Source organism: Sycon ciliatum, chromosome 3 (genome assembly GCF_964019385.1).
Source record: "Sycon ciliatum chromosome 3, ocSycCili1.1, whole genome shotgun sequence".
NCBI lineage: Eukaryota > Metazoa > Porifera > Calcarea > Leucosolenida > Sycettidae > Sycon > Sycon ciliatum.
The window spans coordinates 34,040,129-34,058,256 of record NC_088645.1 but is presented as its reverse complement, the minus strand read 5'-3'; the positions used below and the strand labels follow the sequence as shown (position 1 = coordinate 34,058,256).

Sequence of the window (18,128 nt, the reverse complement as noted above, 5' to 3'; positions counted from 1 at the left end):
GAAAAGCAGAAAAATTGTCAGAACCATACAAGCCTTATGGCGGGCAATTCCTCGAATTCTGCTCCATGTCTCCACATACCAAACATGCTCGAAACTTACCAGAAAAAGGACCGAATTCTGCCAATTTTTCTGCCGGCAGAATCCGCTGGACCCTACTTATTATTTATAATAATTATAAATATTATTACTTGCATGTACGCGTTGGAGTCAACCATGCAAGCATGATCCACAACTTCGCTTATGCTGAACATGATAAACAGGACTATGACAGGGGAAAGAAATTGAGCTAGAACGATGATATAATGATATAATTATCATATACAATGTAGCTCATGGGTATTGAAGATATGTAATTTATGAATATGTCTATAATTATGTCATTGAATATTGCAGCCTGAGTGATAATAATAGTGCTATTTCCTGAGTTTGACTGTTTCAGGATCTGTTGGAATATCACGATGCACAGATCTTCATACATAGATCTCGCCATGCGGGTCGGTCATGGGCAATGGCTCGCAGGCTCTGCAGAGCGTCTAGGTTCCCGAGCAATCCGGCATTGGCGTGGCGCAGATCTCCCACCAATGCCTGCGGCAGTGGACCCTACTTGCCGTACTAAAAATACTGATAATTCACCTTCACTCTTTTCGTATCTGGCTGCAGAGTGCTATACACAGCGCTAGCGTTGACCTACTACGAAAAAGTTCACACGTTGTGCGCAGCCTCACGCCGGTTTACGAATATTCGTTAGCTTTTTCGTTACGGTACTTCGTCGTGCAGACCTCTCTAAACTACTTGGCGCGAACATTCGCAAGTCAAGACGCGAAAATCCATGCGAACGTTCGCGCTGCAAAACCTCTATAATGTGGAAAAGCATACTCGCTACACTGCAGATCACTGGCAAAGCGGAATGAAATAAAGATACTTTTGTGTCTTACTCCTCCTTTGGACCCGGTGCTCGGTTACGTTTTTGGCACGGATTCCACATCCTCCGGACGATTAATGACTCACATTGCCTGATATCTGTTCAAGACAGCGAGTATGGCCAGCGATGAACAATTCCTACGAGACCTTGGGTTGGAGGGCGAGGATTTCATCTTTCTGAAAGATGTAAATGTTCGCGAGGATGTTGTGCTGGGTGGAGGATCGGGAACAATCGTTTACCAATGCGACTACCGTGGCCAAACAGCGGTTGCTAAGGCCTTGCTTCCGTTCTCGTTGAACGTACCTGATGCAGAACGCAGAGAAAGGCTGAAAAAGTTCGGTGATGAGTTCAAGCGGCAGGGAACGTTGGATCACGAGAACGTGGTGCGCCTCCACGGGCTGGCGAGAATCAACCACATGCCAGCGATCGTTATGGAGCACCTTGGTTCCGAGCTGGAGAAACATGCTATCGGCTCTGGAAGACGTGACAATGCCACTCTGCTCGGATACCTGGGAGATATCGCTGCGGGTCTAGCTCACCTACATGACAACAACATCATCCATCGCGACCTGACGTTGTCCAATATTCTCGTCACGCACGACAGACAAGCAGCAAAGATAACGGACGTCAGGGTCTCGCGATTGCTTCATGGCAGTGCGGGCGAGGGAGAATCAGCCCGAGCCAACACCAAGATGACGGATTGCCCCGGTGGTCATCTCTATATGGCTCCTGAAGCTTTCACTGGCAAACAATTCTCTTGCAAGTACGACACAAGTGTGGACATGTACGCATTTGGTGTACTGGCGTTGAGTGTGCTCACGGACCACATGCCTTCCTACGATATTCTGTGGTCACCAAGAACGGAAGTGGTCGATGGCCGCGAGAGGGATATCCCGGATGCCATTCGACGCAAGAAGGACCTAGCTCGGCTGGAGGAAAGCCACATGCTGAAGCCATTCATCCTGAGGTGCCTCTCTAACGACCCAGCACAGCGACCTTCTGCTGCTGAAGCTGAAGAATTGTTCAGGGAGGCTGCCTCAGTAGCACGCCAAACTCAGTCTGTAAGTCAAATGTTTATGTTCTTTTGCTCATTAGTAACTCGGGTATTGAGCCAATAATAAAGTAGAAAGGAAATAGACATATGGAAACGAGTTTAGAGTAACTGTCCACCACTGTAACTAGATACTATACAGTCAGAAAGTGAAACAACGAGTAACAATCGACATTCTTTGTTCCGTTGGGACTGTAGCTTGTGCTGGGCTTGTTTTCGTTGCGCTTGCCTTCCCCTCTTTGGTCTTTCCATAACCTTGAACCTTCCAAATTGGAAGGCTGTCGGTTAGCGCTACGGAGATGTGTTGAAGCTAGGTGTCAGGACGTCGAATGTCTCAGTACTCTGTCAGTTTTGTGCCTAGTTGTTTCACTTTCTGACTGTATATAGTTACGGTGGTGGAGAGTTACTCTTAACTCGTTTCCATAATTACGTCCTTTTCCTTTCTACTTTTGTTCATTAGTCTGAGGGTAAAAAATGCAAGCGGGAAAAGTCTGAAGAAACAATTGACTGCCACCACCAGGACTTGAACCAGGGACCTTCGCTTGAGACCAGCGATGCTCTACCCACTAAGCTATGGTGTAACTGTCATCCAAGCAGAGGCCGTTCAACATTTTTTTCCGACTTCGAAACTCACGCTTTCTGTGAATCCACAGAGGCGGGTGGGACGACAGTAGATTAATTGTTAGATTAATTGAATGCGAGTTTGACCAAACACCCAGCCGCTTACGGCAGACATGGAAACCATTTGAAAATAGTTACGTTCAAAATTCAGTCAAACGCTGATTCTTCAGCACATGTCCCCCATATGTTCGTAAAATTCACGGCCTTGAGGCTGCACACATACATATACGATTCGTCAGCTCGGAAACTGATTTGGAAACCGGAGCATTTTCTGGAGCCTTGTTTGCTCTTTCTTCCTAACCAGAGTCATCAATCAATGGATAAAGTGAGGGAGAGAGTACAGACGAGAGGAGAATAATCTTATGCACATGCATGAAATGACGGAAGAGGGGGTAGGGAGCATGCGGCTGCTATGAATTCGGCTGTGTTGAAAGGTTAGCTTGGCACTACCAACCAGCAGTGTTGGAAACAAGACCAGGAGATCCAATGCTACATACACAGGTCCAGACCAGACTTTAGAGATACTAAGCTGCACGTGACTTTGATGTGAGGCGAGAGTTCCGCTCTCGTTATTTGGCTCATGCATTTGAAAACGATGCGAGCGAACTCCAGCTCGCGTCGAAATTTGGCGTATGACGACAAAAATTCGACCTATTTGATGGAAAATTCCACGTCACGTAATATCGTATATTCCGGCTGTGAAACTATGGAACATTTGGTCATAAAACGAGCGAACTCCAGCTCGCGTCGAAATTTGGCGTATGACGACAAAAATTCGACCCATTTGATGGAAAATTCCACGTCACGTAATATCGTATATTCCGGCTGTGAAACTATGGAACATTTGGTCATAAAACGAGCGAACTCCAGCTCGCGTCGAAATTTGGCGTATGACGACAAAAATTCGACCCATTTGATGGAAAATTCCACGTCACGTAATATCGTATATTCCGGCTGTGAAACTATGGAACATTTGGTCATAAAACGAGCGAACTCCAGCTCGCGTCGAAATTTGGCGTATGACGACAAAAATTCGACCCATTTGATGGAAAATTCCACGTCACGTAATATCGTATATTCCGGCTGTGAAACTATGGAACATTTGGTCATAAAACGAGCGAACTCCAGCTCGCGTCGAAATTTGGCGTATGACGACAAAAATTCGACCCATTTGATGGAAAATTCCACGTCACGTAATATCGTATATTCCGGCTGTGAAACTATGGAACATTTGGTCATAAAACGAGCGAACTCCAGCTCGCGTCGAAATTTGGCGTATGACGACAAAAATTCGACCCATTTGATGGAAAATTCCACGTCACGTAATATCGTATATTCCGGCTGTGAAACTATGGAACATTTGGTCATAAAACGAGCGAACTCCAGCTCGCGTCGAAATTTGGCGTATGACGACAAAAATTCGACCCATTTGATGGAAAATTCCACGTCACGTAATATCGTATATTCCGGCTGTGAAACTATGGAACATTTGGTCATAAAACGAGCGAACTCCAGCTCGCGTCGAAATTTGGCGTATGACGACAAAAATTCGACCCATTTGATGGAAAATTCCACGTCACGTAATATCGTATATTCCGGCTGTGAAACTATGGAACATTTGGTCATAAAACGAGCGAACTCCAGCTCGCGTCGAAATTTGGCGTATGACGACAAAAATTCGACCCATTTGATGGAAAATTCCACGTCACGTAATATCGTATATTCCGGCTGTGAAACTATGGAACATTTGGTCATAAAACGAGCGAACTCCAGCTCGCGTCGAAATTTGGCGTATGACGACAAAAATTCGACCCATTTGATGGAAAATTCCACGTCACGTAATATCGTATATTCCGGCTGTGAAACTATGGAACATTTGGTCATAAAACGAGCGAACTCCAGCTCGCGTCGAAATTTGGCGTATGACGACAAAAATTCGACCCATTTGATGGAAAATTCCACGTCACGTAATATCGTATATTCCGGCTGTGAAACTATGGAACATTTGGTCATAAAACGAGCGAACTCCAGCTCGCGTCGAAATTTGGCGTATGACGACAAAAATTCGACCCATTTGATGGAAAATTCCACGTCACGTAATATCGTATATTCCGGCTGTGAAACTATGGAACATTTGGTCATAAAACGAGCGAACTCCAGCTCGCGTCGAAATTTGGCGTATGACGACAAAAATTCGACCCATTTGATGGAAAATTCCACGTCACGTAATATCGTATATTCCGGCTGTGAAACTATGGAACATTTGGTCATAAAACGAGCGAACTCCAGCTCGCGTCGAAATTTGGCGTATGACGACAAAAATTCGACCCATTTGATGGAAAATTCCACGTCACGTAATATCGTATATTCCGGCTGTGAAACTATGGAACATTTGGTCATAAAACGAGCGAACTCCAGCTCGCGTCGAAATTTGGCGTATGACGACAAAAATTCGACCCATTTGATGGAAAATTCCACGTCACGTAATATCGTATATTCCGGCTGTGAAACTATGGAACATTTGGTCATAAAACGAGCGAACTCCAGCTCGCGTCGAAATTTGGCGTATGACGACAAAAATTCGACCCATTTGATGGAAAATTCCACGTCACGTAATATCGTATATTCCGGCTGTGAAACTATGGAACATTTGGTCATAAAACGAGCGAACTCCAGCTCGCGTCGAAATTTGGCGTATGACGACAAAAATTCGACCCATTTGATGGAAAATTCCACGTCACGTAATATCGTATATTCCGGCTGTGAAACTATGGAACATTTGGTCATAAAATTAATATGACTATAAGTATACGCTCATTGCTGTGCCTCGCCCCTCCCCGCCCCCTTTCTACATACGCACCATACTCCACAGGCTCTGCTCGCCACCTATCAACTCACACCAGCTCCACGGGATGAACTCGTGACACGCCGAGCCACCCATTCTAGCCAGGCAACACCGACGCAACGAGCATTCACACGTCGACGCCGGACCCAGGCTCCGACTGCAGATGAAGGTCACGGAAATGGGCAAATTGACACGGGTCACCCCATGGTTAGCGACAAACGTCACCGTAACGGCAACGTCTGTGCCCAGCCACCACAGCACAAGGTCAGTTCTCCTGTGCTACTCATTCAAGGCACTATTAAGCAGCTCGTCAAAACGATTGTACAGTTAGACCTCGCTTAAAGGGGAAGTTAAGGCAAAAATCAAAATTTCACCAGTTGTAGTCTTCGGGGTGCTGAGTCGAATGGTCGTGGTCCGAGGAAGCTGAGACGATCCCTTCCTACTTGAATCCCAATCGAACTCGCACACTTCCACCGAAACTGGGTGACTGCGCCCTACTAGATGGGGATTTGTATGCAAAATGTCACTAAAAGCGCCATTTCCTTCTTATACAAGCACGGATGACCGCGATTGGCCCATATGTTGTAGTCTTTTGGACGCTGAGTCGACTGGTTTTGGTCCGAAAAGGCTGGGATGCAGCGTTCCTCCTTTATTCCCAATCGAACATGGTTGAACAAGCGGTCACGTGCTCCTGGGTGCCCAAATCACCTGGGCACCACGCCAGCAGGCGACAACTTTCACACCAAGGTTCAACTCGAGTTCAACTCGAGTGACAGGATTGCACCCAAAAAAGGTCAAACAGGCTAGTAAGTTGTACCCTGCAGGCACGGTGACCAGGTGACTGGCGTACGCAGGAGCACGTGACCGCTTGTTCAACCATGTTCGATTGGGAATAAAGGAGGAACGCTGCATCGCAGCCTTTTCGGACCAAAACCAATCGACTCAGCGTCCAAAAGACTACAACATATGGGCCAATCGCGGTCATCCATGCTTTTATAAGAACGAAATGGCGCTTTTAGTGACATTTTGCATACAAATCCCCATCTAGTAGGGCGCAGTCACCCAGTTTCGGTGGAAGTGCGCGAGTTCGATTGGGATTCAAGTAGGAAGGGAGCGTCTCAGCTTCCTCGGACCACGACCATTCGACTCAGCACCCCGAAGACTACAACTGGTGAAATTTTAATTTTTGCCTTAACTTCCCCTTTAACCCGCACACATCCATTTTCCACAAAAATATCCGGATAGGCGAGGGAACCGGATAACCGAACACACATACTGTGTATGCATGTGGCACATCAAAAGGGGCAGCATCGTACATACACGTATACGGGTCCTATGCAGTACAACTAGCGTGCACAGTATGTAAAACCAGCGAGAAAAATGACACGAGCATGCAACTGAGTGCTATCCGCATGCATTCAGCAGGAGAAGGATCTTCTTTTGTTTGTACAACTCCCTGATTCTAGCTTCTGCAAGCCACGTGCAACCGGATACGACGAAGCTTTTTGTACACATTTCCAACAGTTTGCGCACAAAATCATGTACCAGTGTGCGGATCGCGAGGTCTGGTTATGTTGTATGCGTAACGTATGCTGCACATCGGTAACCAGCAATTTTTTCCCGGAAAGCGAGGGATCCGGATAAAAGAGGACCGGTTAAGTGAGGTCTGACTGTACCGCAAAGGGGACAGGAAAATAACTTAGTACGTGTATAATTAAAAAGAAAAAGGACCTTTAAGTCGTTAGTTATGACTAACAGCCCATCAAGTTAACGAGATAATATACAGCATGATCGTAGTAATACGTGAAACTCAGAGTTGCGACACAGCTTCCAATATCTCTTGTGTAATGTACAGTCAGATAGTGCGATAAGGCACAAAACTGACATAGATATTGAGACATTCTGATGATTCATCGGCCTGACACCTAACTCAAACACATCTACGAAGCGCAAACCAACAATCTCCCAACTGGGAAGGCTCATTGCTGTTGGAAGGTTGCTGGTTTGCGCTTCGTATATGCAATGGAGCTCAGTTTCAGGTCAACGAATATCTCAATATCTTTGTCAGTTTTGTGCCTTGTTGTCGCACTATCTGACTGTATAATTATTATCTCGTTTCCTTTGTGAACTGTTAGTCATAAAGAGTAACTTATAGGTCCTTTTTCTCTTTACATATTTAGGGTTTTAGCCAAAGGGGGGGGCGCAGCCCCCCCCCCCTCTACATGTCCCCCCCTCTACATGTCCCCCCCTCTACATGTCCCCCCCCCCTCTACATGTCCCCCCCCTCTACATGTCCCCCCTGTGAAAAGTGTCACCCCTTCTCATTTCCGATTTTCCTTTTTTTCAAACAATTCAACGAAAATGCAGTCGAAAGTCTCTATTAGATTGTTCATAAAGGCATATTTGTCTGGGGCGAAGTCGGGATTCGCCCTATACGTTGCATTTAACATGGCAAGACAATATTGGAAAGTAGAAAAATGGGATGCGGGGTGTTTCCCATGCCCACCTCTACTATTTTGACCTGGCTAGAACCCTGATATTACTGTTGGCTCAAGATCCGAGTTTTCACCGGTATATCTCGTCCCAAATACACAAACAACGGAGACGAAGGGTTGTGTAGCTGTGTACATGTGTCGTAGTCCGGCGGCCCAGAGTTAGGCCCCAGAGCCGCGGCACCAACATGACTAATCTACAACTATCCCATTACAGGCCGTGCAGTGGTGGCCGTAACTACAATTACATTATTAGACATTCCGACACCACATACACTCGCACATCAGACATATTTAGACATGTTCGGGTCACACCACACCTAGACATACACTCACTCGCCATGCCCTCACATGTACAGCACCCACATTCACATACTTACACACATACACACACACACACACACACACACACACACACACACACACACACACACACACACACACACACACACACACACCTATACTTTCACATCGAGACTCACATCTTGCGGTCAGACATAATATCAAACGATACTTATCAAACGAGAAGGAAGAAAGTCGTGACTTGCCGTAAAGACGAAGTTGCGAGAGAGAGAGAGAGAGAGAGAAAGAAGGAAGGTGATGGCAATAGTATCTAGTTGCGGCCATGGAAGTCCATGGCCACGAGATTGCTGGTCCCGCATGCAATAGCGTATCAAACCGTAGTAAATATGTGTACGAACTGTTGCATAAGGAGCGGGAGCCATGTGGGGAAATAACAGCGTATACCCAAATAAGGAAGGCCCCAGGCCTTCCGTGAAGATATAAAATAAAGACGATTATGAACCCGTTTACGGGAGATAGATAAATAATAAGACACCTAAATAAGGCATACTTGTCCCGTAGAGGCCTAAAAGGCACGTGTCAATAGTATGGATACGACATATCCCCCCGCTTACACGGAAAAGAACACGTCCTCGTGTTATAAGTAACGTAATAAATTAGACTAAGATTATGGCTAACAATTAACTAAACGAGTGCTGGTCAAAATTGGAGTTCCGATCGAAAACTGTTCAAAGACTAGCTGTAATATTAGCCACAACCAATCCAGCCAATACCACTGAAATCCTTACTCATGCCAGACAGGACTCCCAAACAGCTGAGGTGGATGGCGGGAACGCGGGGTTCGCCTTTCCATCACGCCAACTGGCGGAGCACTGTCGAATACCCGAGCGGTGTCCTCCTCGTCTCGGGCGGCGGCATCAGTGGCATCAGGCTGGTAGGACGGAGTCAGGGTGGATGCCATGGGCTGCGGTGGGTCCGACTCATCTTGCTCGTGGACCTCCTGCAGCCGACTCGATCGATGATGACAACTTTTCAGCCGGTTGACGTGCACTATCAGGCGACGTGCCGTGGGCTCAGACAGCTTGATGCGGTAGGTGACGGCGGAGAGCTTCTCCTCGACTAGGTACGGTCCGTGCCACAGTCTAGAAAACTTGGCGGTTGTACCCGTCGGAATGGCCGGCACCAGAAGCCACACTGCATCACCAGCTGCAAACGTCATGGCCTTAGCGTTGCGATCACGGATATGCGCTTGATAGCGGTGCACGTTGCCCAAGTGCTCCCGAACCTGCGCATGAGCGTCCTCCAGGCGTCGGCGGAGAGCACTCGCGAATTCCGGCTGGGACGCTACTGCGGATGCTGCTCCTGGCGGTAATCCAAATGCCAAGTCTTGAGGTAGGCATAGCTCCCGACCAAAGAGCAGATAGCTTGGACTGTAGCCGGTACTAGTCTGCGGCGTCGAGCGGTATCCCATCAAGAAGGCTGGCAACTTGATGTCCCAATCTCGATGATTCCGGCAGACATAGTGCGCCAGGCCACGCTCAAGCGTCTGGTTGAATCTTTCAACCAGACCGTCACTCTGTGGATGGTACGCAGTTGTCCTGGTCTTATCTATGCCAAGCAGAAAGCAAACACTGCGAAACAGAGAGCCATCAAAGTTTTTGCCCTGATCGGTATGCAACCGATCAGGAGCACCAAAACGTGACACAAACTCATTGACAAACCCCAAAGCAATAGCGGAAGCATCCATTCTCGGAAGCGGAAAAGCTTCCACCCATTTAGTGAAATAGTCAACTACAACCAAAATATGGCGGTTCCCTTCCGCTGTCTCCGGCAAATTGGGGATCAAATCCATTGCTACTCGCTCAAAAGGATACCCCGTCCAGGAAGACTGTATTGGAGCCCCAGACCCTCTGCCAACGGGACGCTTCAACTGGCTACAGGAAGAACAACTTGCAACCCAATCCAAGACATCTTTCTTCATGCCTACCCAGTGAAATTGTTGCGTCAGTTTCTTCTGCAGGCGTGTAGAACCCGTATGTCCCCCCTGGTCATGATACTCTTGCAAAACCAATGAACGTAAATGCCGGGGAACAACAACTTGCAAGATAGACGGCTTACCGGGGCAAGGGTCCTCCCAATGACGGCACAACACCCCCTCATGATGAACCAGCATTTCATGATTTTCCACAAAATACGTACCTCAGGACTGCTACCCATCATGTCCTGTGGGCAAGGCGGAGAGTCCATACCTAGCCAGGACACCACTTGGGCGAGATCTCGGTCCTTCTCCTGCTCCGTTTCCCATCTTGACCACGGCCAGTTGAAACGGCGGATGAGGGGTGTGGGGATGTTGCCAACGTCGTTGTTCACGGCCCCTACGAACAGCGTCGTCGAAGCGTCAGGGCGGCGTGACAATGCATCAGCATTAGCGTGCGATCGACCTGCCCTGTACAATATGGTGAACTCAAATTCAGACAAAAATTCCAGCCAGCGAGTCACAATTGCCGGTGGATTTTTGAAATTAGCCAAGTGTTCTAAGGGAACGATGATCAGTACGAATCACAAATTGTTTTCCAAGCAGGTAGCAACGAAAATGTCGCACAGCCCACACCAAACCCAACAATTCCTTTTTCGTGGATGCGTACCGTGTTTCTGTATCGGCCAGAAGTCGACTAGCATACGCTATCGGCCGTTCCAGACCTTCCTGAACCTGAGACAGCACTGCTCCTAACCCTAGTCCACTAGCATCTACGTCTACCAGAAATGGTGATGCATCTTGCCCAAACCTGGGGTAAGCTAGTACTGGGGCGGTTGTCAACACTGTCTTCAGATTCAGGAAAGCGGATTCACAGTCAGGAGTCCACAAAAACACTTGGCCAGTTTTCGTCAGGCTGTACAAGGGGCGGGCAATGGTGGCAAAATCTTGGGCAAACCGCCTATAATACCCACAGAATCCCAAGAAACCACGCACTTCACCAACTGCTTCAGGGGTAGGCCAGTTTCTGACTTTCTCGATCTTACCCGGATCGGTCCTAACCCCCTCCCGGGTAACAATGTGGCCCAGGAACTCAACACTGGTGCGGAACAAGAAACACTCTGCCTTCAAGAGGCGGTCAAAGACCAACTGCAATCGGAGCAAATGCTCCTCGAACGTGCTTCCAAATACAATGATGTCGTCAATGTAAATTAAACAAATCTGCCATTGAAGGCCACTTAACACTACGGACATCATGCGCTGAAAAGAACTAGGCCCATTACACACCCCGAATGGTAGTACATTGAACTCAAAGTGTCCATCTGGGGTCGCAAAGGCGGTCTTCTCCCTATCCCTTGGGGCCATAGGCATCTGATGATAACCCGAGCACAAATCCAGAGTTGAAAAATACGCAGCCCCTCCCAAGGAATCCAAGGTGTCATCGATTCTTGGGAGAGGATACGGATCCTTCACAGTCACACTATTTAAGCGGCGGTAATCCACACAAAAGCGAATACTCCCATCCTTCTTAGTGACTAATACCACGGGTGAAGCCCAGGCCGGGGCTGGTGGAGGGTTCAACTACCCCCTGATCTATCATTTTGTCCACCAGTTCCCTTGCCTCCTCTCTTTTAGCATGCGGTAGGCGGCGCACCGGCTGGCGAATTGGAGCAGCTTGCTTGGTTTCAATTCGGTGTTCCAGTACCGTGGTCCTGCCTAACTCTTTACTACTCATAGCAAACACAGAGCGGTATCTGGAGATGAGGTCCTTAGCTTTCAGAATTTCCGTGTCACTGAGATCGGTGTCTTCAACATTCAATGTGTCCCAAAGTGGCTTGTCTGGCGGATGTTCTTCCCAACCCGACGAGCATGGCAATTGATCTTCCCAAACAGAAGATTCGTCACATACCTGTTCAATCTCACACACTTTGGCTATCTCAAGTTTTCGTGACAATTTCACTTCACGGTCTGAATTGTTAAGGACTCTCACTCCAAACTCCCCGGCAGGCAAGGCAACTAGTGAACACGCTATATTGATGTCATGCGAGTCTGACAGACCAGGGAGACCCTCCACTAATGCTACGTGTACTGGTTTTACTGCGTGACCGTATCGTTTAAGTTTGGCCGGAACGATCATCTCATGCTTGCTCGGGATCGTCACTTTAGATTTCAGTTTCAACACTCCATAATCCGAACCCACAGTACTGATTGAGGCGGGGGAGGTAGAGAAGAACATTCGCCCTTGTCCCGAAGAAATTGTGCAAGGAATATGGGATAATACAACAATACAATCACGCGGCAACCCCTTAACAATTCTTACCCGGTGCCAACAGGTTGCATCTCCGAGTTCCAACTGAACAATTGCTGACGCCACGGCTTCCAGTGGTTGTCCGTTGGCGCCAATCAACTTCGGGCCTTGGTCAGAGGTTTCCTTTTCCAGCTCCTTAGGTAGGCGCTCGGCAAAATCCTCTGACAACAACGTAGCGGCGGATCCTGTATCAATCAGAGCGTCCACTGGACATCCTGTTCACTGCGCCAAATGTCGTAGTCCGGCGGCCCGGAGTTAGGCCCCGGAGCCGCGGCACCAACATGACTAATCTACAACTATCCCATTACAGGCCGTGCAGTGGTGGCCGTAACTACAATTACATTATTAGACATTCCGACACCACATACACTCGCACATCAGACATATTTAGACATGTTCGGGTCACACCACACCTAGACACACACTCACTCGCCATGCCCTCACATGTACAGCACCCGCATTCACATACTTACACACATACACACACACACACACATACACACCTATACTTTCACATCGAGACTCACATCTTGCGGTCAGACATATTATCAAACGATACTTATCAAACGAGAAGGAAGAAAGTCGTGACTTGCCGTAAAGACGAAGTTGCGAGAGAGAGAGAGAAAGAAGGAAGGTGATGGCAATAGTATCTAGTTGCGGCCATGGAAGTCCATGGCCACGAGATTGCTGGTCCCGCATGCAATAGCGTATCAAACCGTAGTAAATATGTGTACGAACTGTTGCATAAGGAGCGGGAGCCATGTGGGGAAATAACAGCGTATACCCAAATAAGGAAGGCCCCAGGCCTTCCGTGAAGATATAAAATAAAGACGATTATGAACCCGTTTACGGGAGATAGATAAATAATAAGACACCTAAAAGCATACTTGTCCCGTAGAGGCCTAAAAGGCACGTGTCAATAGTATGGATACGACATATGTGTACATGTAACTTCAAGTTTCACGCATTTTCGGCGATCATCAGGCAGCGGCATGCACTACAGACGTCTCTGTGAGGTGGCCTAGATATTTGGTGCCGTTGTGGAAGCAAACGTGTTTGTGTGAGGTGTAACGGGACAGAGTTATTGTGTCAGTGAAGGCGATTCAACCGTAGAAAGCGCAGCAGCAGGGGCGAAGAACTCCGCTAAATTTCATCACTACAAGTTCAGAAAGGGGAATCAACATGGTGTCTACTGTCCATCAGGCCAGCCTGAGTATTGCACACTGCTGTTTTTAAAATGATTCTTGGCATGGCCACATACAGACCAGCCCCAGTATTGCAAGCTGCTGTTTACCTCTTCTTGGTATTGCCGTGTACAGACCGGCATCAATTGGGAACCAATACTCCTGACTTGCCTGCTGGTAGGCATTACCACAGGAATGCTGGTGTTCTTGCTTAACCAGAACAACGACCCAGGGCCATTTGCGCCCGATATCGCATCACGACAGGTGAGGAAGTGATTACTATTATTTGATTGGTACGTCGGTAGGAATGCTCACAGGCAGGGCCGGCTCTTCTATTGTGCCCTGCCTGTGAGCCCCAAATTCCTAATGCCGGCTGCACCACATCTGGCCACATTTATGCATGCACCTGTAAGGGGGGGGGGGGGGGGGTATGCTGAGTCACAGTTTCTCTTGCAACAAGCGTACACATGGTACATGGCACATGGTGTGTGTGTGTGTGTGTGTGTGTGTGTGTTTGAGTGTTTTATGTGTGTGTGTATTATATGTGTGTGTGTGTGTGTGTGTGTGTGTGTGTTTATATTATTACAACAAGTACATGTATATGTGTGAATGTGTGTTTTTGTGTGCATGTCTGTGTGCGTGATGTCGCGTATCAAAGGCGGGTGTTTTCCTGTGGAAGCCAGGGATAGGCTTGTATTCACATCAGGTTTGTATTCAAATAGTGTATATGTGTGTAAACTGTAAAAGCAGGCTGGTAGTCAAACAGGTTTGATAGGCTTCAAATACAAGACACTACGGCATGTGTGTGTGTGTGTGTGTTTGTGTGTGTGTGTGTGTGTGTGTGTGTGTGTGTGTGTGTGTGTGTATGTGTGTGTGTTTCCTTCTTCAGTGGCAGCCCGTAAAGCTACCCATGCTTCGCCATCAGCTGGTAAGTTCTGACAACTACTGCATGCTTTTTAAAGAAATCGATTTTATAATCGAATTATTTCGTTTTCTCCACTGTGTGTGTACAGGCAAGGCAGCTGGGGCGGAATAACCGCGCTGCAGTATGATGTGTGCACTACAACCTGAACATACCATCATCATTATCCCCAATTAATGTACAGTAATGGACTCGGATGGAGAGCCAAGGATTAATTGATCGAAGAAGAAAAAAAAGACCAAGGAACTACAAGTTTAATACGGTATAATGTCCACTAACGCCACCAGTTACTAAACAATCGGCTCATGCGATAGCATGGCACTGATGATGTTAGTGGACATTATAGCGTGACTAGTAGTTCCCTGGTCCTTTTGTGTTTTCTTCTCTGTACAGTACTTTTATTTTTCCAAAGGGGGTCAGACCGGTACTGCTATTGGAGACGGTACTAGTTTTGAAGACGTATCCTTTTATCGATTGTGGAAAGATTACTTGCGAGGGTTTGATGGTAAACAACTCGTGATAATGATGCTGTAAGGCTGAAAATACATCCAACCACGGTAAGAAACAGTCTAGCAAGACACAACGATTTATAAACGGGTGAGAAAAACGAAGTAAGGTGGACCCTGGTACCTGTGCCCCAGTAATACCCATCACATCACTCCGGCGCGTACTATTATTAAAGACGTGTCCTTTTATCTGTTTGACCTAACATGCACTACAATTGGAAAGGTACATGACATTGTACTGGTACGGGAGACGTGGACGTAGACGTTTAATGGGGGAAATGAGGCGCTTGCGCCGGTGCCCTTTAAGGGGGGGGGGGGGTTCTGGGGCCTCCCCGCGGAAGATTTTCAAAAATGAAGAAAAATCCTGCATTTTGAGTGAAAAAATGGGGGGTTCCGGGCACCCAGGAACGCATACGCGACACGCGCCTGGAAATATGGTACCTCACTGAGCTGCACCATAGTATATGTAAGTACAGTTCCCAAGTCCTTCACACGTGGAGTATGCGCTATCACAGACCTTAAACCACGCCTATTGAAATTTGCAGGTGTGTGGAATAACTAGGCTTCCGCTGATCACTACATTTCCACACTTTCCACTTTTTGTGTGTCTTGCAGCGTGGCAGAAGTGTTCTGGCACCTGTGTGGGATTTTGCTAAAGATTTTATGTCGACATTTCACACCGATCGCACCCGAAGTACAATATTTCTTGGACTGTCCGTGGTGTTCCGCAATAGGTTGTACTGTGTGCAGACTGATCACCGACTTAATATCTTTGTCCAGTACACAGAATCTGACGATCTGACCAACTTGACAGCAGAAAGCTTTCGTCAAGTGTACACTGCTGGCCATGCTATTGCCTCTGCAGCTCATGCAACGGACAACGGCTTATATATCGCTGTATTTGAAGTTGATACAATGCGCACAGTAATACTCCACACGATTGACGGTGAAAACATCACGCGCTTCACCAAGGATCTATTTCCCGTCGGCTTGATGTTCGTGAACATGCTTGTCAGGGATAACGTCATGTTCCTATGTGGCGCGAACATTAAGCAGCATCCGCAAAGGCAATATTCCATATGCTATGCTCTGCAAATCCACAGTTCTGGTTTTGTGACATCAGGGATTGTCAACGCGTGTACTGATCTCACTCGTCTACCACTACTGCCCCATATCCGACAGCCTAAAAGGCTGATAAGCTTGAACAATGACATATACTTGATAGCGTCAAGTCATGATGCAGAATGCGAAGATGCTACAAAACGCGTGCAGTATGAACGCCTAGTGTACAAGTTTCATATGGATGAAGCAGACGTGAGCACTGCATGCTGGACGCAAGTCGAAGTGGAACACGACGTTCCTACCGTCATTGGAAGTACGACATTAACTTTCGGTGACCATCAGATAGTGTGTAAAGAGTCCGACAGGGACACACATGTAGGTAAGTGTCACAGTGCACACCCTGGCAGTGGTAGAGTTACAGAGCTGCCTGCAATTCCAGCACCTGTCCTTCAGCCCATTCAACTCCGTATTTACAAGCAGCACTTGGTTGCGTCAGGCCTAGTGGTTTCTGATAAGAAGTCAAGCTCAATTCAGATGTTCTCGCTGGGGCTTACCGAAAAGCACTCGCGCGGAAAGGTGCACTTATGATGTACACGCTTCGTGGAAACCCCACCCACACACCCACACACCCACACACACACACCCACACACCCACACAGAGAATACACCCACACACTCACACACCCACACACTCACACACCCACACACCCACGCACCCACGCACCCACACACCTACACATGTTCTCTATTCCTAACTTGCGTTACGTACAGTGCAGATCCAATGCTTCCATTACCACATGCTATACAATTGAGTTTTTTTAATTTATTTATGTATTTTATTGAAAAGCCACAACCTTCAGACATGTGAATGTGCACATTATATCAGTGTACATACGTATGTATCGAGTTGAGCCCCACTGTTGTACATACAATGTACCTATGGAGGCCCACATTGTGTGTGTATATTATAATATTATTATACAAGATCGCTCAAAAGAAACGCATATGCGGTCTCTGAACTGCAATTAAAAAAAATGCATCAATATATTATCGACCTTGTAAAAAGGTTATTATGATACCGGTAATTATAGACAATGTAGGCTTCAAGTTGCATTTTGAAGCCTATACAACACTACATGTGTAACGATTATATCATGGGTCAGAGTCAGAAGAATTTACATGACGCGTATTCTCTCCTAAACTCTCTTACCCTCTCCTAAGATCTCAAAGGCTCATAACTGTCAACATTACTTCAATCCTGGAACCTTTGGATTCGTTGTGTCACTTTCAAGAAACATTTCATCATGTTCAAATACGTCAATCGTAGTCTTCCATCGTTGATTTGTTTCCGTGTTCTCTTTTGTGCCTTGTTCATTAATCTATTTTCCTCTTCCATTTTTTTCTCATAATATCTTCATCATCTTGCGAGAACTGTGGCATTACACCCTAGAGATGGCTGCGCCAATGGTGGTTTGGTTTGGTTTTTAGTATTTCAGGTCCTTTCCACAACAGTACAAATATCAAGAGGGGCGAATGAAAATAGAACGGTAAAGCAGAGAAGAAAGGACGATGCAACTGGAAGGGACAGGGAGTGTGGACTGGGGGGACTCATGAACCATTACTGGAGCGGGGCAAGATATAAACAGAAGGGGAAAATGCGTGAGTATTCATGTTTTAAATTCGAATAAAAAAATATAAAAAATGTCACGGTTCGCGTGAGACTCGGCTGGAAGCCCAGTTTTCCCGCATCCGTCATGGGAACGCCACCACGCTCTAGGATCAAAGGCGCAGATGCAGCGCCTAAACGGTGGGAGGTGAGTAGATCAGACCCACCACCAAGTGGTCAAAGACCGAAATCCCATTAGCTGCATCCATGGTACCCTCGTGCCAGGCCACAAGTTTCCAAATAGGGTCGCAGCACGGCTGGAAAAATTCCT

At 47.1% G+C, this 18,128-nt stretch overlaps 2 protein-coding genes across 2 annotated transcripts; one reads left to right on the top strand and one right to left on the bottom strand.

The window, feature by feature from the left end:
- The first annotated feature begins 902 nt into the window (after window positions 1–902).
- On the top strand, window positions 903–17,642 carry LOC135812691 (uncharacterized). The gene is made up of 5 exons (XM_065325963.1): window positions 903–1,983; window positions 5,467–5,703; window positions 13,837–13,965; window positions 14,591–14,629; window positions 15,745–17,642. The coding sequence occupies exons 1-5, from the start codon at window positions 1,039–1,041 to the stop codon at window positions 16,777–16,779; spliced, it is 2,385 nt and encodes a 794-aa protein (XP_065182035.1). The 5' UTR covers window positions 903–1,038; the 3' UTR covers window positions 16,780–17,642.
- LOC135812038 (uncharacterized) lies at window positions 8,905–10,494 on the bottom strand. The gene is made up of 2 exons (XM_065325351.1): window positions 10,434–10,494; window positions 8,905–9,865 (listed from the first exon to the last, which is right to left on the bottom strand). Exon 2 carries the CDS (start codon window positions 9,703–9,705, stop codon window positions 9,019–9,021), a length of 687 nt encoding a protein of 228 aa, XP_065181423.1. The 5' UTR covers window positions 9,706–9,865; window positions 10,434–10,494; the 3' UTR covers window positions 8,905–9,018.
- Window positions 17,643–18,128: the final 486 nt, after the last annotated feature.